General features: G+C 42.3%; 1 protein-coding gene across 5 annotated transcripts in view; it reads right to left on the bottom strand.

Moving 5' to 3' along the window:
• Positions 1-21,909, bottom strand: part of dcc (DCC netrin 1 receptor) — a 273,002-nt gene that overhangs the window by 15,537 nt on the left and 235,556 nt on the right. For 4 of the 5 annotated variants that reach the window (XM_071465819.1, XM_071465822.1, XM_071465821.1 and 1 more), the window contains 3 exons: positions 20,963-21,112; positions 16,578-16,883; positions 2,112-2,260 (listed from right to left, as the gene is read on the bottom strand). In XM_071465819.1, coding sequence (XP_071321920.1) covers positions 2,112-2,260; positions 16,578-16,883; positions 20,963-21,112 — 605 coding nt within the window. The remainder of the gene's footprint in view (positions 1-2,111; positions 2,261-16,577; positions 16,884-20,962; positions 21,113-21,909) is intronic. The other variant, XM_071465820.1, reaches the window with a different exon arrangement.

Here is a 21,909-nt window from a genome sequence, read left to right as displayed (position 1 = left end):
GTGGAGCAAGATACTTCATGGCAAGTCATGTGTCATGTCAAAGTGTTTAAATCCAATGTTGTTGGTGAAGATCGATCAAGCTGGAAAATAAAAATAAATGATCAAACATCTTTATAATTACACGTCTTTTTGTTTACTTTCATCCTGTAAAATGACCCACTATGGACATATCTTGGCCACAGTCCTTTAATAATCCTTTAATTTAAGGGCTCCTGATTAAATAACACAGGTTTAATATGTGAGCAGTTCATTTAGTCACTTCCTCTTTTCAAATTGTCATTTGAGTTATACCTGGCAAGGTAAAACTACCCTTTTCTCCACCATTTTTTTTTTAATAATTACAACTATAATAATCATTTTGTGATGGATATATGTTTTTGATTCTGTTCCTATCATCTTGTGATTTATCCTGCAACATCATATGGGGGGAGAGATCCTGACTCCCATGCTGGAAACCACAGATTTATACCACAGTGTTTCCATTTTAGAGACTTGCTACTTTTCATTCACAGTGTTTACTTTAGAGTGAAATAGTAGAACTTCACCTTGATCTGAAACAGTCAACTAGTTAACTAGTGGTTAACTAATTAACTGCCATTGTTCACTTTATTTTCCCTGTAAATCACCGAAAAGCTACTTTCATTGAAATTCCTGGCCAGATGTTTCACATTAAAAGCCTTCCTGTGGCTCAAAGAGCACAATTTCCCTGTTTCCAGGGAAAAAACAAAAGCAAAATAAAAGAGACTGAAATCATTTGTGAATGGAAACAGTAATAGTGTTAAAAAGAGCAGCAAAGTGGTATGACGCTGTATGAATCGTTGCTACAATGATGGAATTAGAGCTGCTGTGGAAATGTGTTGAATTTATTATTATAACACAGGCATTCCTATCCCCTCTGTGCATTTCTGTTTGTTCATACTGGCACACTGCTATTTAGATACTGGCTTTTATTTGACAATGTGGTTATTGGTTAGTTTAGAGATTCACATTTTACATTCAACAGCAGATAAATATGATTGTGGCCTGGTAAATATAGGCTGAGTCTACATCCCCCTCAGGGTCAATTTATCACTGTCACTCCCCACTTCCTGTTTTCTCCTGGGGAGTGATGAGGTCAGAGCTTTAACTCCCAATATCAGTTCTGTACATTTACATCCATTCATCGTCAGTTGGCTGAACTACAACTATTACTGCCAATATGGATGCTACCACTATACTAATACTATTATTACAACTTCAAATGTTAATTATTTTACAATTACTTTAACTAATGCTATTACATTGTTAATTAGTAAATAAATTGCTGTGTAAAATTAGCAGATTTACTCTTCCAGAAAGTCTAAAATAGAAAATAAAAGTTTGAGGATTAAAGGTTAATTCTGTATTATTCTGGCTGCTGTAGAAAATGATCGACAAGTGTCCTTTGTTATCATGTGTTGGTACCAATCAATCAATACCGCCCAGTAAACTAAATATATACACAACATCATTATATCATTATTATTATTATTATTATTATTCATACACTATATTACAGAAAAAGCAGAACTGTAGAGTCTCTCTGAATTTAGACTTCACATCAGTCAATAAGTTGTTAGCTTGTCATTTGAAGTTTGGGACACAGTCTGAATACGTAGAGGAGGCTCTTGATGGAACATGCATCCATTTTTACGAGTTGTAGAAAAATGCATCTAGTCTGTAGTTACATGTAATAGAACACAAGCTTAAGACAACTGATATAACTAATTACTTGTCACAGCTGTTTCTGTTTCATGTTTCCCAATACAAATGCATCAAAGGACTGAAAGCTGTTGGTGGTTTTTGCTTTTTGCAAGAGGTTTGACAGATGATGTCAAACTGTGATCTTATGAATAATATTAGATTTTACTAATTAAATGACTAATTGAGTTTTGTAAAATAATTTAAGGCATCACTGTGAAGTTCTGCTTTGCTTGCTTCATGTTGGGAAACCTCTCCACACTGAAACTGAAATTGTGGCATATAAGGCTGAATCCAATGGGACAATGTTTGACATTGACACTCCTGGCAAAGTAATGTACTTCTGGTGTAAAACTAAATCACACACTGCCAGTCTCTCCATCTGGACCTACGTTAGCGGCTGAATCCTCGGCAGGTCTCGTTCCTCCCTCCTCTGGTAAGTCTGGCGCTGTAGGGACGGAGACCGGCAGCAGAGGAGAACGAGCCTTTCCAGCCTGACCCAAAGAGGCTGTCTTCACCTGGGACTTCGGGAGGCTTGCAGCTGGGAAAGACAGGAAGGAATATTTGGACCAATAAATGACTTGATCATTTCACACACTTCCTTTTTTTCTGACATTTAGTGATCTCATCAACCATTTATAAAAGTTCTTAAATAGTAGAACTGCAGAGCAAGCATAGAACAAACTTGGACCGTAACCACGTTTGTAGCCCAGTGTAGACAGAAGACTGATTGTATGAATGGTGTCATTGTAATTATGATTTTAGAGAATGGCAAGCATAAGGTAGGACGGCAAGATAGAACAGCAAGCATAATCCAGAATTTTAGAGGTCGAACGACAGATGTCCTCTTGATTTCAAACACTGAACAGTGAACATAATCAATGATCAATGATAGATAGATAGACAGAGTTGTAGATAGATAGAATACTTTATTCATCCGCTTGGGGAAATTCAAATTGTCCAGCAGATCACTAACATATGTACTTTAGATTTTAGTCATGAGGCAGATCATATGAATGTAATCAACGATTTTGGACAGAATGGTGATTTCAAATGTGTTTGCCTGGGGCCACCAACAGCTCCAACTGAGCCGTCATCCACCCATAAACTGGGACAACTTATTCTAGGATCATCAGGTCACTCTGTGGTCACTTTCCATTAACAATCTCTCAGCTTGTTATAGAAACACTTGTTTCCAGAGAACTGCTCTTTAATATTGACGTCCATACGAGCACTGACAGGAACAGATGGCTCTGATAACACAGCTGCTATTGATTGGTCTAAATGACAAGTTCACATGCAACAGCTTATAGTTCCCTATTTTCCCTATAGGACAATTCGCTCTCTAAATGCAGGTCAACTTGTGGTTCCCAGAGTTTGTAAGAGTAGAATGGGGGGCAGAGCCTTCAGCTATCAGGCTCCTCTCCTGTGGAACCAGCTCCCAGTGTGGGTTCGGGAGGCAGACACCCTCTCTACCTTTAAGACCAGGCTTAAAACTGTCCTGTTTAGTAAAGCTTATAGTTAGGGCTGGCTCGGGTATGTCCTGACCCATCCCTTAGTTATGCTGCTATAGAGCTAGACTGCTGGGGGATTCCCATGATTCACTGGGCGCTCTCTCTCTATTTCTGTCTCTCTCCCTCTCTCTCTCTCGATGACTTCATGCCATTAACTTTGTATTTTTTTTCTCTCCCGTAGTTTGTGCTTCTCCTCTCTCTCTCTCTCTCTGTCCTCATTCTGCAGGTATCTCTGCCTCGGGAGCAGCATGATCCAGATCCACCACTACTCATCTTTACTATTAACCACTGTTACCTGTCATTATTATTGATAACACCATTACCTACACAGCTATTCCTGGTCTCTCTCTCTCTCTCCTCCCCCCACCCCCTCTTTTTATCTTCTCCTAAACCCAACCGGTCGAGGCAGACGGCTGCCCACCCTGAGCCCGGTTCTGTTGGAGGTTTCTTCCTGTTAAAAGGGAGTTTTTCCTCCCCCCTGTCGCCAAGTGCTTGCTCTTTGTGGGAACTGTTGGGTTTTTCTCTTTAACAAAGTAAGGTCTTGACCTTACCCTGTAAAGTGCCTTGAGATAATGTATATTATGATTTGGCGCTATACAAATAAAATTGAATTGAATTGAAATTGAACTTAGTGAACCATTGAACAGGAAACAGATCTGAGGTCTGATCACAGTCTTCTGTCTGCCCATCCATCCATCCATCCATCCATCCATCCATCCATCCATCCATCCATCCATCCATCCATCCATCCATTCAACTATCTATCTTCCAATTCACGTTATTCATTTACATTCATTCATCATTCATTTTCTCATCAAGTCATTTCACAGATCACCAGTCTTTTCAAACATTTGCCAGAAGGTCCATCAATCTTTTCATCCTTTCAGTTAACTAGTAAAAAAAACATGAATGATGGACAGCTAACCAACAAGGGGACAAAGTGTCCAGACACTAAAGAGAACAAACATCGAAAACAGCAGGAAAATAAATCAATACATAAATTCAAGTGATTTGTTCCCACAAAACAGATACCATTCAGGATGTCAAATCTAAGGATGCTTCTTCTTCTACAAAGCAAGAAGGAAAGTGAAAGAAAAACAACATGGAAGAGGAGACATAGGAGACAAAAGAGGGATGTCTAGATTTTTTTCCTCCCAGCTGATTCCCTGTACAGCCTCCGCATGTCTGAACACATCCTGAGGCTTCTTCTGCCCACACTCCCCTGCTTCTCTCCCTGCACTACATTCTTTAACTTCCTGATCAATAACATCCATTCTCCTCCCTGAGAAACAAAACACCTGGAACAGTTTTGATAGCAGTGGATTACACCAGAGAACAAGAAACACTCAAATTTAAACGGCCTTTTAACATCAACAGTCTTCACGGCATAGAAAAAGAAAAATCCTTCCTAGTTTTTTTTTGTCATGGTCTAGCCCTGACAAGAGGTCTTTGTTGTATGTCCTCCAACCATCTGAACAATCAACTGATGCTCTCATTATGAGGATAGCCACCTCTGCTTGCAGTCTAAAGTCTAAATTTGAAGAAGTACCATTCATGCAATAAGATCTCTACTCTTGCTTCACTAAGGGAAAGGGCTTTGAAGGCATTTTCACCTCACAAATTAGTGAACACGTAACTACTGAAATTTAAATATAATAACAACTGACGTCAATGTTGTTGTTCTGTGAATGTGTTTTAAATTCTGTGACATTTGAAACCTTTAAAATACAAATACTTACAAACCCTTTCAGATTCACCTTCGCTCATCACCAACTCTACTGTTGCTACAGCCCGGCTGCCTCCGGCCAACAATGGGTAATGCAGTTTGAAGCTGAGGGTTGCCAGATTGTAGTTGACTCTCCCCCATATCCAAATCTTTCACTCTTTATCAGTATGACTAGTATTTTGATGAAAACACAAATCTGGCAACCCATAGTTGCTGCATAGATCTTAGAGGTAACACAATGGGGAGTTAAAAGATTGTTTGAGATGGGTAAAACATGGCAGGGGCATGTCCCTACTGCCTATACATAAATCTATGCCCATGGTTACAACATAACAACCTTTCCTCAACAGAAAAGAGCAAGTATGAACACAATGTCAGACTGAAGAATTGTGAAAATGAAATGAAATGCCAGTTCAGTCTGAGCACCAGGCTACAACAACACAAAGACATAATGATATGACTGCAAAGTTGGAAAGTCCTGTCTCTGAAATGGTTTCAGGCTTCCTGGAAACATCCCTGCAGTTGAAAAGGACCGGCTGACTTCCAAATGATTCAAAAATTGAATTACACAGGGTATAAACTGTGTGAACTTCCTTTCCCCCAAGTCAATCCACTGGAAAATCTCTCTTTGATAAAGAGGAATAGTTTCCTAGATACTTTAAAAAAGAGTCCTTTTTCAAACCCAGTGGAAACGAAGCTTCTTTTTAATTAGATTTCTGTTTTTATCTTCAAACACTGTGTGGAAAATTTGCTTCATTGTCTCATGCAGAGAATAAAGATTTCTTTCCAACTGTTGAATCATACTCTCTGCTTTCCTGTAAACAGCATGAAAAAAGAACCTTAGGATCCCAGCTGAGAACAACAAAAACAAACTCCCAATAATTCCATTCCAACATCTCCTCCTCCTCATAGAAAAATGTGTTCGTCTGCTGTGCTTTACCTGTATACTGGAATGATTATGTGAATGTAATGTGCTGTGATTACTGGTATGTATGAAAAAGACATGATATTTCTTCTGGTGACACCTCAAGAGATAAGATATTTTTAGTTGATGTAAACATGTACAGTTCCTTATTTCCTTGGTTAAATTATGTCACAGAGGGAGAATGTCTACACTCTAGACATTATTGCTAACATGCTCACATAGCATTCTAATTATAGTTTAAGTTTTCACGTTAAGGCCCCGGTCACACCAGCATTAACAACAGAAATATGTTCAGTTTAGTGGAATTATTGTGATCAGTGTAAACCGAACCAGCTAACATGCTAACTGGCAGGTAGTAAGCTTAACCTGATGGCTACTGTGGCTAGCTATTGCTAACATGTTCCCAGCTACCAAGTACATTACTAGTTAGCATGTCAGCTACAATAGCTCACACACTATTCAGCTGACTAACTTGGCTGAGTTTTAAACTTGGCTCATTTGTAGCTTTTAGAAGAGGCAGAGCAGGGTGACCTTCTAACTCGTTAGGTGGATTTCTTTCTTAAAAGTGTAACCAAACTGTAAAAAAATGTCATTTACGCCTGGTTGAGATTTGATCACAAAGTGAGCTGCACCCCCTTTAAATCAGATCACATTCTCATAGCATGTATAAATGGGGTCTTTGATTTAAATACATTTAAACTGACATAAATTGTCGCCACCTGATAAGCGATTTAGTGTGAGAGGCTGCAATGGCTCAAAATGGTATAAATAGGGATGGGACAGTACTTTGTGACATATCACACTGCAACATATCAACCTGACGACAACAAAACATGTTTAGTACTATTGTTGTTTTGGGTTTTTATTGTATGTTTTACGGCCGTGGCACTTTGGGCAGGACTGCCTGATTTGAATGTCTTGCATAGGACAAACAACTACACACATTTCTGGCTATAAATCACCAGCGGGCCTTGTGTTAATACTTGTAAACTTCCTTTTTTCTTGTAACGTGAAGGTTGGTTGCTCCTTCCATGCTTGTTGCTTGCCTCTTTCAGACTTCCCCTGTCAACAGTATGTTTAATGTCACAATGCTCTGAATTGTGGGTAATTCCCTTGGGAAAAGTCTGCAGAAATGTGGACTTACAGAAAGTGTGAAAGCATGAAAGACTGAAAATGTCTGCGAGAGAACATGCACTTGATGATTTGACAGAGGGACAGTCCTTAGCGTCACAGACTTAGTGGGTCTGTGAGTGTGGGAACAGGCCTGTATCCTTCAGTCCCTGTACTTTAGTTTCTCAGTAATACTGAACTTGTGTAGTTCTGAATGTCTGTATTCTGTGACTGTGGTTTAGAAATCTCTGCCAGCATTATCCCAAAATGAAGCAGAAACAAATGAGTTTGTATGTCACAGTTCTCTCTCTCATTCCTTCGTCTGGACCTGCCATCCCTTCTGTTAGGACTCCTGTTTCAGCCTTGTTTATTCTGCCCTCTGTCTCCTCCTACCTTCCAGACTCGTCAGAGTCTATCCTATCCCTGTCACCTGACCGCCACATCCACCTGCTTACCTGTCACCTGAGCATCCCTGCCTACTTACACACCTGTTCCTCATGTCCCTGATCTGCTCCCAGGTATCTATGCCAGCCCTTTATCAGTCTGTTGTCAGATTGTCTGCTTATGTCTCCATGTGTTTCACTATGCCCGACCAGAGAGGGGAACACTCTGGACCACTGTTACACCACAATCAGTGGTGCTTATCACGCCGTCCCCTGGGCTGCACTGGGCCACTCTGACCATGTCATGGTCCACCTGATTCCCACATACAGGCAGAAACTAAAACTGTGTAAACCTGTTGTGAGGACATCGAAGCAGTGGAGCAGTGAAGCCATAGAGGATCTGCAGGCATGTTTGGACTGCACTAACTGGGAAGTGTTCAGGACTGCTTCCAACAGTCTGGATGAGTTCACAGAGGCTGTGACGTCATACATCAGCTTCTGTGAGGACTGCCGTATCCCATCACGCACCAGGGTGAGTTATAACAATGACAAACCCTGGTTCACAGCTAAGCTCAGTCAGCTCAGGAGGCAAAAGGAGGAAGCTTTCAGGAGTGGGGACAGGGACAGGTTTAAAGAGTCCAAGTACAGGTTTAGCAAGGCGGTGAGAGAAGCTAAACGACTGTACTCTGAGAAACTTCAGCTCCAGTTCTCAGCCAACGACTCTGCTTCTGTCTGGAAAGGGCTCAGAAAGATCACAAACTACAAACCTAAACCCCCCCACTCCATTAACAACTTCCGTCTGGCCAATGATCTGAATGAGTTCTACTGCCACTTTGAAAGACAATGGGACAAGCCTGACACTAACCTCCACATCAGAGCCACATCAGAACCCCCCTCCTCCTCCCCTACCAAAGGAACGTCTCTCTCTCTATCCTGGAGAGAGATGTCAACAGGCTTTTTAAGAAGCAGAACCCCCGCAAAGCAGCCGGTCCTGACTTTGTCTCTCCATCATCCCTGAAGCACTGTGCTGATCAGCTGTCTCTGGTGTTCACGGACATCTTCAACACCTCACTGGAGACCTGCCACGTGCCAGCCTGCTTCAAATCCTCCACCATCATCCCTGTCCCCAAAAAACCAAGGCCCACAGGTCTAAATGACTACAGACCCATTGCCCTGACCTCTGTGGTCATGAAATCATTTGAGCGCCTTGTCCTGTCCCACCTCAAATCCATCACTGACCCACTCCTGGACCCCCTGCAGTTCGCCTACAGAGCCAACAGGTCTATAGATGACGCCGTCAACATGGCTCTCCACTTCATCCTCCAGCACCTGGACTCCTCAGGGACCTATGCCAGGATCCTGTTTGTGGACTTCAGCTCTGCCTTCAACACCATCATCCCGGCTCTGCTGCAGGACAAGCTCTCCCAGCTGAGCGTGCCTGACTCCACCTGCAGGTGGATCACCGACTTCCTGTCTGACAGGAGGCAGCACGTGAAGCTAGGAAAGCATGTGTCTGACTCCCAGACCATCAGCACTGGATCCCCGCAAGGCTGCGTTCTTTCTCCTCTGCTCTTCTCCCTGTACACTAACACCTGCACCTCTAGCTATCAGTCTGTCAAGCTCCTGAAGTTTGCAGACGACACCACTCTCATTGGACTCATCTCTGATGAGTCTGCCTACAGGTGGGAGACTGACCGTCTGGTGACCTGGTGCAGGCAGAAGAACCTAGAGCTAAACGCTCTGAAGACAGTGGAAATGATACTTCTGGAAGAGCCCAGCCCCACCCACCCCCATCACCCTGTGCAACTCCCCCGTGGCTACTGTGGAGCATTTCCGCTTCTTGGGAACCACAATCACAGAGGATCTCAAATGGGAACTGAACATCAGCTCCCTCATCAAAAAAGCTCAGCAGAGGATGTATTTCCTGAGGCAGTTGAAGAAGTTCAACCTGCCAAGGACTATGATGGTGAACTTCTACACCTCCATCATTGAGTCCATCCTCACCTCCTCCATCACCATCTGGTACGCTGCTGCCACGGAGAGAGACAATAACAGACTGCAGCGTATCATCCACTCTGCGGAGAAGGTGATTGGCTGCAATCTTCCATCCCTCCAGGACCTGTACGCCTCAAGGACTCTGAGGCGTGCAAGGAAGATTGTAGCTGACTCCTCCCACCCTGGACACAAACTCTTTGTGACACTCCCCTCTGGCAGGAGGCTGCGGTCCTTCAGGACCAAAACCTCTCGCCACAAAAATAGCTTCTTCCCATCCGCTATTAGCCTTATCAACAAGGCTAGAGAGCCCCAATGTCGCTGATCCCCCTGATCCTCAATTGCACCAATCACCAGAAAAAAATCCTTGTATGTGAAAACATACTTGGCAATAAAACTGATTCTGATTCTGATTCTGATATACCTGCTACCTGCTGTCTGTACCAGCCTGCCTACCATCTGTCTGTCTGTAAGCCTGGTCCTCTCCATTCTTTCTATCAAAGTTCCTTCTCTGCACTGACCTGCCTGTGTTTCTCTCTTGGGTCTTCATGGTCCTCACTGCCTGTGTTGCTACCACTAGCTGTGACATTGTATGGCTTCTCAGCACACTGCTGTCAGGCTGAATCCAAACTGAACTGGGGGGGGGGGGGGGGGGGGGTCTGGCAGCTTGACTGCTCAGAAAGGTAAATATTTACCAAACAAGCTGGAGTGGAGGTGTGAAACACCCACCAGGGGTCACATCAGTGTCTGTCTGTTTATGGGTCAAAGGCAAAGATAGAGAGACTCACAGCGGAGGATGAAGGGGGTGGGGCTATTGATCTTTAGACAGTTTGAGGTAAATACAGATAAAGATGAAAAGAGTCTTTGAGGAAATGTTGTGTCTCTAGAGGGACACAGCTGGCATCTTGTCTGCTTCCCACAGCAGTGTGTTGCTGCTTCTTCAGCCTGAGCTCCCTCCTTATTTTGTGTCTGTCTAGCTGTCTGTCTGATGTCTGCCTGCCTGTGCACCTGTCTACCTGACTAGTGAGGGAGCAGCAGAGTGGGCAAGTTAAGGATGTTCTCAGATGAAAAGGATCTTCCAACTAATCTTGTTAAGTTAAACAGATGCCATGAATGATTTTTATTCCATGGTTTGGAGCACTTTCCTTTTATTGGAAAACATATGGAAAAAAAAAGAAAAGTTGGGAGTAATAAAAATAAATGTCATAATCCTGATGTAGTACCTGATAATCTAGTTTTACCATCTGATAATTTAGATTAACTGTCATTGATGTGATCTGCTCTTTCATCAGAATTTTCATGTTGCATATTAACATTTTTGATTTAAAAAGTCAAACTTTTTACCTTACTCTCACTCTCCTCCTCTTAGCTTAGGCTGTGTGTCACCGCACAGCTTAAAAGAAACCTTTGCCACGGGCAAAGCAGAAGATGAACTGTGAGGAGGAACATTATGTACACCCACAAACTGGCTGTGCTTCAGTGGGAAAAAGCTAATCAGCTAATTTTAAAGCATAGCAAGACAGATCAGGAGCCTAACCCTAACCCTGTTTGATCACGAAAGGAGGGACACTCCCTTGTGGCTAACAAAGATAGAACTGCTAATGAAGGAAAGAGCACTGCACTCTTGCTTTCATCGTCCTAGAAATATTTCCACAATACATTTTATCATTCAAAGACACAGAGACCAGTTTCCACGCCTTCATCTCTTCACGTCTCAACTACTCTAACAGTCTCTCCCCCTTCCCAACTCAAAAAATTATTAATCAGCTTCAGACTGAGCTGAACTTTTAACAAGATCCAGGAGAAGTGACCACATCACACCTGTATTAGCCTCCCTGCACTGGCTCCCAGTGTGTCATAGAATTTATTTTAGGATCTTACTGTTGACTTTTAAGTCTCTTCATGGCCTCTGTCCATGCTTTATATCTGACCTCTTAGTCACGAACAAAACGTTAGAGGTGCTGCTGAAAACTAGAGGTGACAGAGCATTCTCAGTCAGACGCCTGAAGGCTGGAGAAATCAGGTCAACACAATCAGTGACCTCTTTTAAATCTCTAGTTGGATATACTTTTATCAGATTACTTTTCCTGATTTTATTGTCTGCTGCTGCTTTTGCTGGCAACACTGTCATTAGTTTTCATTTCATTCATTTAGTCTCTGTCTGACTTTTTTGTATGATCCGCACATTTTCAGCCTCTTGCCTTTTGGGAGGCAGTTTATTTATATGATCTGCTGGTAGAACTTTGTAACCTGGGTTAAGAAAAGCGCTTGTATATAAAGATTATTATTGTTATTGTATTTCATGGTGGCCTAAAGAAATAGTTGTTACCATCAACATGACTCACATGACTTACTCTTTGTGTTGCAACATATATCCACACACACAACACAAAAACACACCCTTGTGATCATGGTGGTACTTGAAGCTGTCAGTGCTACTGTGCTTGCTGCCACACACCTGACCTGAAAGCTGTCCCACCCCCACCCCAGCATCCACCCGTAGGCTCTGTGTCTACAGTCCCCTCTGGGGGACGATGTATCATCTTCTCTGCTGTGCCAAATATCAGCGGTGTACAGATTCTACATTCACACAGCACACTTTGTTGTTTTGGTCAAATCCTTTAAAGCGTCAAACACATCCTGCTCCATCGGTGTTGATTTTTTCAGTATTTTTGCTTTGACTTGATTAAAAAGAAGCAAAAACATTCACCATGTTTTATTTTCCAGTTGTCAGTATTGTAAAAAAATGATTGAATTACAGTGACAGTGAAAGTCTTGCAATAAAAATGTCTCCTTATTATTTTGACAAAAAAAACATGATTCAGAAACTTAAGGAACAGAACCTGGAGGATCAGTTACACCCAGGCCAGGAGCTTTGTCATTTTAGGGGCACACAAAAAAATTCAGGGCACAAAGGCCCTGAGTGATTTGATGGCTACAAATAAATAACTTGACTTTTTGATAAGAAAAAAAAAATCATTGTGTTATCATGTATCAATTTACCAGACTCTATAGATATGTAAATATGTTTCATGTCAGAAAAAACTTTCAGCAGATGAATGTAAAAACAATCAAGTGTCAAACTCACATAAATTATATTGTACAGTTCAAATATGCAGTGCCGTCAAGACAAGCAAGGCCAGCAGTGTTTGACCAGTTAAAACTAAAGATAGATTTGTACTGATACATCTGATCTCAGAACAGCTTTCTGTCCCATAAAAGATCTGATACCTGTTTGCATTCATATTATAATTTACTGCCCACTTGACTTGTAGCGGCATGCCTATTGTTTCTGTCATTTTCATGGGTGTGACCGTGTCCTATTGACAAAGGCTCAGTTAGCAGAAGTTAGCAGTATAGAGTATGCGCACAACCAATCCAAGGTGCAGTGATGCTTTTAAATCAACCTTGACATTTTGACACTAGCTTGGCCACAAAGGCCATGGTGGTCGTGGGGCATCACAGTCAGAGGGAGTGGCTACGACTGCATGGTCGTCGTGGCTGCTGTGAAATTCCTACCCTGGGGACATCAGAGTGACAACTCATGTCATGTAAACCTCTTTTATGTGCAGTTTTCTATCCATCTTACAAACTGAGTATCAACCTTTCCTCTGCCCAGGTCTCTCTCACTCTCTCCAGCCCTCACTTTCTCTTGCCACAACAATCCAATTAAACCATGAGAACATCTCATTCTTTTCACAGGGGGAGTCATTCAGGCCCGGATAAACACACACACACAAGACAAACAATGAACATCAAACGCCATTGCTCACAAGTCTGTTTTTCCCTCCTTGATAGAGAGATGGAGGAGCTCTGAGGGTCTGTGTTGGAGAGAAGGGGTGTAGAGGAGGAGGTGCTGTGGGGGGGGGGGGGGGGGGGGGGGGGGGGGGGGGGTCACAGACTAAGCGGGGGGTCTCTGGGAATTGAGCCAATTGTTGCCGCAGGCTCTCTATTTCTGAGCGAAAGGTTTCCAGGAGCTGAAAATCAATGTTAATCTGAGGCCACCTGGGCGTGTAAACACAGCCATAATGGAACTATATATACCTACACACACACACACACACACACAGACACACACCGAGGTGATACACACCTACAGAAAGCATTACACACAACAAATACACACACACACACAGACACACACACACACGGTCCAGAGATCATATGTACTGTAGGCGAGTGTTTTGTTTTCTGTTCACGCTGCTGCAGGTGATCAGAGGGAGAGCGACAGGATGAGCCACACAGGGAGCGGAGAACCAGAAAGAAAGATATAAAAACGACTGACAGTAAGAGAGGAAGGGAAAAAAAAGAAAGTAAAGAAGAGAGAACATCTCCTTACTAACACACTTAATGGTGTGTTATATGAAGTACCTGGATGACAAACCAATGAGTGAGCAGAGAACTACAGATCTGACCTCTTCTCAGTCTGCAGGTTAACAGTGTACAGGTACAAAGTTTGCGCTGTGAGAGAATCTGTTTTTTGAGCTTGTTTCTGTATCTGCTCTCCACCAAAACAAGCGTGTTCTTGGGATTTTAAGTGGTTGCTGAGGAACCATTTTGGATGAGCAACAATCAACAAGAGACACCGTTATCCAGATGTTGGGGTCAAGTTAAAGGAGCAGAGTAGAAGTATTCTACTTGATAGATACTTATTCTCCAGCCATGTGCTATCTAATAGTAACCAAATTACCAAGCTTTGAATGTGTAGCCAATGCAAACATCTGATTGGGTGTTGTCCTGACTGCTGAAAACCTATACACTATGTGAATGTAGATTATGAACAAGCTCGTCACACAGAGAGCGATGATGAGAATCTCCCTTCTTGTTGCCATTTTTGTGGCCAGTTTTCTGACAATGTTTTTAATGGGTGTAGCTCACTAGCTGTGTAGGAGAAGGTGATGTCACCATTCTTAAAGGAGAGCTACCGCCTAGTAACTGATCAACGTGGGGATATGGGCTGTGGAATCAAGGCTTAGTTATTTGATCATAACTGGAGTATTGAAAAGTTTGATATTTTGACTTGATGCAGGTTTAGACACCATGCACTGTACCAAATTTCAAGGCAATCCAGCTGATATTTGAGAAGATATTTCAGTCCAGATAGGTGGAGTGTCTTACTAGAGCCTTTTCCAGGGCACTGTATTTGTCAAATATAATGGAGAGAGAGAGAGAGAGCGAGAGGTGGTCCTATGAAGAAACAGACAGGTAACATGGAGAGAGAGAGCGAGAGAGAGAGAGGAAGAGAGAGAGAGAGAGAGAGAGAGAGAGAGAGAGAACAGGAGAGTTCAGTCCAACCCTCTGGCTAATGTCAAGGCCAGTTACAGTACATCATAAACACACACACACACACACACACACACACACACGCACACACTTTCTCTTTCTCTCACTCTCACTCTCACACACACTCACACACACACACACACACACACACACACACACACACACACACACACACACACATGCTGTATAGACAAACACACACTGTGTAGCAGCCTGAGGCTAATGCATTTTGCTTTCCTGAATAAAATACTACACAAAGTGCAGTCGCTAAGTGGAGAGAATCCAGCTTACACAAAGAGCCAAAGAGTCACCAACCAACAAAACAATCAATGACAGACCGGAGCTTCAGAAGCTGCTGCAGACACTGAAACCAAACAGGAGATTTTTCAAGATTTTGTTGTTGTCATGTGAGACAAACCTCACTAATTTTCTCATGTCACCTAAATGAGTCAGACCCAGCTCTTAGTGTTTAATGATGAATAAACAAAAAATACAAATTTCCAGAAACTCTCAGGTTCAGGTCCAGGTCCAGGACGGGGAACATGTTCTCCGCTTCAGTCTGTGTACAATAAAGGTACATCACTTACTGCACTGACATAATACTTCATGAATTATTAAACCAAACTCTATGTCAGTTCTGTTGATTCCATGTAGTCATCTTTTTTTTTCATTTTGTATGATCTAATTTTTTTTCTACGTTGTGGTGAGGTTTCATTTGGTTTAACCCTGGGTGGATTGTTTACCTCACCTGCACATCCACGTCATAGAAAAACTATACATACAAATACACTCTATCTGTAATGTTTTATGTGTATAAATAATCAAATCAAATCAAATCAAATCAAATCAAATCTATACATTAGTGTGTCATGACTCAAGTTAACTGTGTCTCAACATATTTATTAAGACAACACACTATACATCAGTAATATACATAATTAAACACTTTAGACAAGGGTGGCCAACATGGTCAACATGTGACTGCAGTGAATGCAGCAGTTCTCTGGCAGCACGATCTGATGGAGGCTAGAGGACCTGATGCTAAACACACCCGCGCTCTGAGCCTCACTCTCAGACATGATGCTGACTGCTTTAGTCCTGTTACGTAATGTGATGTTGTGTGTGTTATGTGATGTGTCACGTCACGTCACAATATGTAACAACACATCGCACTGTCATGTTATACATTATGTCACATGATGTCAAATCACATCACCTCAAACAACATCATGTGATGTCATGTCATGCAATTTTCGTCATATCCTCATGTTTTGTCACGATACAACAGGTTATGTTAAGTTAATGTCACTTATGTGTCATCATGTCACTGGGGCATAATGTTTTGATATTGACCACATCCCCTCACTTTCTTGTACTTGCATGGAATAAAACAAACATCTAAAGAAACAATATTAGTTTTTAGTTCACCTACAAATTAAAAACTAGAATCACTGCCTCGCTGTTGTATCCCTACATTAACCAGTCAACTTTCAGGAAATGTGGTCACAATCCCCCCTTCTTATGTTCCTGAGTTACAGCGTTGAATAAAGGCCAGGGGTGTTTTTGCATTATGAAGTCCCAGTGAACTTGACCTTTGACCATTTGGTTATAAAATGTCATCACGTCATGATTTTAACCCTCTTAGAAATTTGTATCACAATTAGTGTATGAATTCTTGGTTTACGCCAAAAAAATGTGTTTTCTGAGGTCACAGTGACCTTTGACCTTTGACCACCAAAATCTAATCAGTTCATCCTTCAGTCCAAGTGAACGTTTGTGCCAAATTTGAAGAAGTTCCCACAAGGTGTTAACTGAGATATCGCGTCCACAAGAATGGGACGCGGACAACCCGAAAACAATATACCCTCAGCTCTGGCTGTCGCCGGCGTGGAGGCATAAGAAGAGGAACAAACAGCTGTACTCACTGGACTGTGGCATCATGGAGGTGTACACCTTGGGGTCGATAGTGCCCATGGGCGGTGGGAGCAGTGGGTTGGTGAAGCTTCGTAGCGGGTGGGTGGGCCGTACGCAGGCTGTTGGGATGGTCCTGCCGCTCCCTGCCTGGGCCTCCTCAGCGGCGACTGCAGCAGCAGCAGGGGCACCTGGGACTGGGCCAACTCCAGGAACATGCTCCACAGGTGGAGCAGAGGAGCCAGGAAGAAGGGGAGGGGCCTGCTGTGGTGGAGGCTGCTGCTGGAGGAGAGGATTGGTGGAGGTGTCTGAGGGCACTGCTGAAGAGGAGGGAGGAGGAGATGAAGGAAGTTAGGACAGAGGGGAGGAGGTGGAAAGAATTGGTGGGAGGATGAAAAGAGATGATAGATGGAGAGAAAGAAGGATAAAAGACGAAACATCCAATTAATCACAGAGTCATTTGTAGAAAGTGAACATTCATTTATAGAAAAGACAGAAAAACTACTTTACACAGAAGAAAACAAACTTCAAACGTGTGGATATTCTGAAGGAAAATCTTAAAGAGCTTCAGCCTTTTTTCAGACGGTTTCTGCTTTGATGTCGGCAGGAACACATGCAGAAATGTGCCACTGTTGTCCAAAGGCCTGCTGCTGCTACATGAGGACAGCAGCACTGAAAATATGTTTCTGTCAGGAGTGTTAGTGTAAATGTGTGTGTATATATAGATCTGCACAGACCTTCAGCTGTGTGCCCGCGCACCTGTGGTCCTTCATAATGTGTTTAAACCAGTGGTGTAGTGTACTTTGTTTCAGTGTGTATACTGTGGATTGGCTAGTGTGTTCTGAATGGGTATACGGCATATACCTGCGTGTCACTCAGACTACACCACTGGTTTAAACCGCACTATAGAAGCACTCAGTGCTTCTATAGTGGGGAAGCTGTGAGAAGCTGTGAGTTTTCCTTCCAAAATCAATTCGAAAACAGTCATATTTTGCCATTTACACACTGAAGGTTTGATGGATCCTTAAAACTTATTAAAACTCAACTGTATCATTTCATAACATAATTCAAAACACTGATCTTTCATACATGTGTGAAGAAACTCAGAACAGAACTTTGCAGATTTGTTGAGTGTGACGTTTTTGTTTCCGCTGAATTTCTTCAGATTCAGGGATTTCACCTTTGCAGAGATACATGAGAGAAAGAGGATAAAGAAGAAGAAGAGGAGGAGGAGGAGCTTCCTGCTGAAGAAAAGATAGACTGCGTGCAGAAAATGTCTCTGATGTGACATGAAAACCCCATGTAGCTACAGCCAGTCTGATCAGAGAGAACATGGGTGAGTGAGGACAGCCACTCATTTCATGTTGAGTCGCTGGGTGTTCATTAACCAGCTGAGGCAAGAGGAAAAAAGGAGGAAAGCTGAAGAAGAAATGTGAGAGACACTTGAAGACTGAGGGAACAGGGGGTGGAGAGAGATGATGGGAGGTGTAAAAGAAAAGGGAGAGCAATCTCCAACAGGTCCTCCAACCTGAGCAACCACGCAGGTTGTTTGTCCCTATGGCAACATAGGTCCTCTATGCCACCAGTGTGATTATTATTGTAACCATGACGACAAAGGTCTGATACACTTGTCACCATAGGAGCGTTATTGTTATTACAATTATTTCAGGAACTGCTCCTGTGGGTTGCATCAGAGGTTAGAGACAAACGACTTCTACGGTCGCTCAGGCTGGAGAAAATGAGAATGATATTGAAGAGTGATTAGGGCATAACACAATAAAATACCATCCCTGCTAACAATACAACTGCCTAACAATAACACAACATCAAGCTGAATAAATGTAGTGAAACAAAATGGCAGTTCAGTTCCATTTTCAGGCTGACGTGTGACAATATCCTCAACTCACTTCCACCCAGAGGGGAAAGAAAAAATTTCACCACAGAGGATTACTGCTAATTTGCTGTGGAAGGAAATCACAAGATCAGAACTAACATGGTACGGTTCACCAGTTACCCCTCTGATTAGCATAGAACTTGACGAGCGCACCTTCCCGACTCTAATCCTCCACTTCCTGTACATCACAGTGATGCTACTGTGATCCAGACATCAGACAGTTTGGATCATTTCATGATAGTTTCCAGACAACAAGGGTGATGCCAGAACTAAAGAAGAAGAACCAGAAGAAAACAAAACTTAAAGAAATAAAACAACAGTGAGCAGTGAGCACAGAGGAGATGACAGAGGAAGGGAGGATGTGTCCTCCTCGTTTTTCATAAGCTCTGGTATCACTTCCATTCATCCTCTTCTATTTGCACTGCCTACCCATCTCCTCTGCATCACAAACTCATCTCCACCACTTGTGATGGAAGGCTGCAATAACACAATTAAATAACACCTCTGTTATTTGTTCTCTTACTATGCTGACAAACAGAAACACAACAGTTAGTGCATTTTAATGTACGCATTGAGCGACAACAAATCCACTGGTTAGAGTCGCTGAAGCTGAATGGTGAAGTGATTTATTCAATTATGTTTTTATTTGCTCTGTCTGCAGAAGAACACAAACTCCTGACATCAGGCTGTAGAAATATCCAGTTGTGCTTTCACATCACAACTTTTTAAATGTTCCTAAGCATCACAACACAGGAGCCTCCTGGATCATTCAACCATACTGCAGCAAATCTGTGCAAGCATCACACATTGTGCCAGTGCATCATACTAAATCACAGGTTTTCTAATGTGTCTTTCAAGCTCTTGATTCTATTTTAGTGTTTGGCCCTTGTTTAGCACCCTCATGCATGTGCTAGAATACTAGCACATGCATGAGGGCGCTGGTGGCGTGTTTCACTGACTGCAGATATAAAATCTAGAATATGTGTTGCATTAAATCTGAAGAGATGTGAATCAGCTGTTGCTATGGCGAAGACTTCAACCAGAGCTATGTAATCAGCTAATAAACAGTTAATGGACTGCATTTACAGGGCTTTCATCCAAAGCACTCATTCACCCATTCACACACATACACACAGTGTCACACACACACACATACACACACACACACATGTACTTCCATCTTTGTGAGGACACTCATTGACATAATGCATTCCCTAGCCCCTTAACCATCACAACTGAGTGCCTAACCCTAACCCTGACCCAAACCTTAACCTAAACCTAATTCTAACCATAACTCTAAAACCAAGTCTTAACCCCCAAAATGTGATTTGAAGGTGTCTCAAAAAGTGAGGACCAAATGTCCTCACTTTCCCAAAATGTCTTCACTCTTTTTTTGGTCTTTTCTATGTAGCAAGTACGAGTACACACACACACACACACACACACACACACACACACACACACACACAGTCACACTCTGGGAATCAGGGTCCTGGGGTCCTGCTTAAGGACACTTAAAGGAGGAGGAGGAGTCTCTGTGATTAGTGGACAACCCACTCTACCTGCTGAGCCACAGCTGTCTCTAATCACTTTGCTGACGCTCTCTGGCTGGGTGTTGCAATGGACTTCTTACAATCCTTTTAGTTTGCAGTCAGAGAAGCTCACTGTTGTGTCTCATTGCTTGTAAAGTTTATGTTATCTCCCTCATTAACAGCCTCTGTATCTCTCTCTCATTACATCTGCCTCACTCTATCATTAGCTGCTCCACCCCACCCCTCCGTCAGCTTGTGTGTGTTTTGCCAGCAGTGATCAGCCTTCCCAGTGTGTTGGCTAACTCAATGACTGAAGCTTCTCCTCGTCTCGCTGCAGTTGTTAAATCATTGATACAAGCTGACCAGGAATTAGCCAATTACTGAATTACTGCTTCCCACCACGTCACTTAGCACTTAGCTATGCTGCAAAATGGCTTAAATACAACAGGGGGGATGTGTGTGTGTGTGTGTGTGTGGAGGAGGGGAGCAGTGGAAAAAGAGCTGGCAAGATTACACTGCTGCAGGGATTACACTGCTGCAGTGTAATCCCTGTTGTAAGGTTAAGGCTGTATTATTATGTCATAACAATAGTTTGTGATAATGATATTATGTGTTAATAACACCCATATTCATAGTAATAACAGTCTATCAGTAGCAGTAGTTACTTGTTGGATTCCCATTGTTTCCAGTGGTGCCTATAGTTTGATTAAGTGCTATCGGAAATGTAATGTAACGTTACAAAAGAAAAGTCTTTAAGAATTAGAACTAGCAAAGATGTCAGGCTCACGTCTCACACACACACACATGCTCAGGAGAGTTTTCTGGATGTGCAGTGGAGTGTGTCGTCTGTGACGGAAGCAAATTTCAGGCCGTGGCTTAATACAATTATGTGACAACTTGTACTCAATGTTTGAGTACAAGTTGTATATTTATGTATATTTATATATAGATAATATCAGTAGTATTGGAGTACCAGGTGTGTATCCTCTGTCCACGGTCAGGCTGGGGAAAGGCATCGGTCTCAGGCTGAACTTGTTGTGTGTGAAGCTGCAGGAAGGTGAAGGCAGAATACCAGGATACTGAGAGGAGTCCAGAGCTGGCACCGGGATAGCACTGACCACCGCTGAAATACACAGAAAAAACAGTCAGGAATCCAACACAGCAGACAGAGATGTAAGAAAACTCATCACTCATAATATCATTATATATATATATATATATATATATATATATATATATATATATATATATATATATATATACACATTTATACATACATACATATATCTATAGGGCTGTCAAATGATAAATGTTTTCTTCATCACGATTAATTGGATGTGTCATCACATTATTAAATTGCTATTATTTTGCATTTCAGAACAGTTTTCTCTTGCTTGACAACACATAACCGTCAGTCTGTCTGAACAAGAAGCTAACGTTAGCATGTCTGACGTGTAGTTATGAAGATATCGGATCATTTATTTCTCCGTAGATGAGCTCTGGGTAAGTTATATTTTTATTTTCCAACTCATTTGATCTACACCAATGACGATTCAGGCGTTGGATTTAAACACTCTCCAGACACGCCCCTTTATGCAGACCGGAACCGCCCCCTTTTTCTCCCATAGACATGACCTGCCATGTAAAATCTTTGTACGAAGTGTCTGTGGCAGCTTGACAACAAATAAGGGTACATCAAAGGGTCAAAATAGTAGCAGCAGCAGTGACGGTGTATGTAAAATGTGTTATGCTCGGTGATAACACTGACAGCCCAAAAATATATAAATATGTATGTGTGGGTGTGTGTATATACAGTATACACACACACACACACACACACACACACACACACATACATATTTATATATATATTTTATATACATATTCTTGAAAATCAACTCAGAAAAACAAAACAATCAC

Source organism: Trachinotus anak, unplaced genomic scaffold, assembly GCF_046630095.1.
Source record: "Trachinotus anak isolate AG129_WGS33_773 ecotype Australia unplaced genomic scaffold, CSIRO_AGI_Tana_v1 ptg000028l, whole genome shotgun sequence".
Taxonomy (NCBI): domain Eukaryota; kingdom Metazoa; phylum Chordata; class Actinopteri; order Carangiformes; family Carangidae; genus Trachinotus; species Trachinotus anak.
This window is presented reverse-complemented; position numbering and strand designations above follow the sequence as displayed.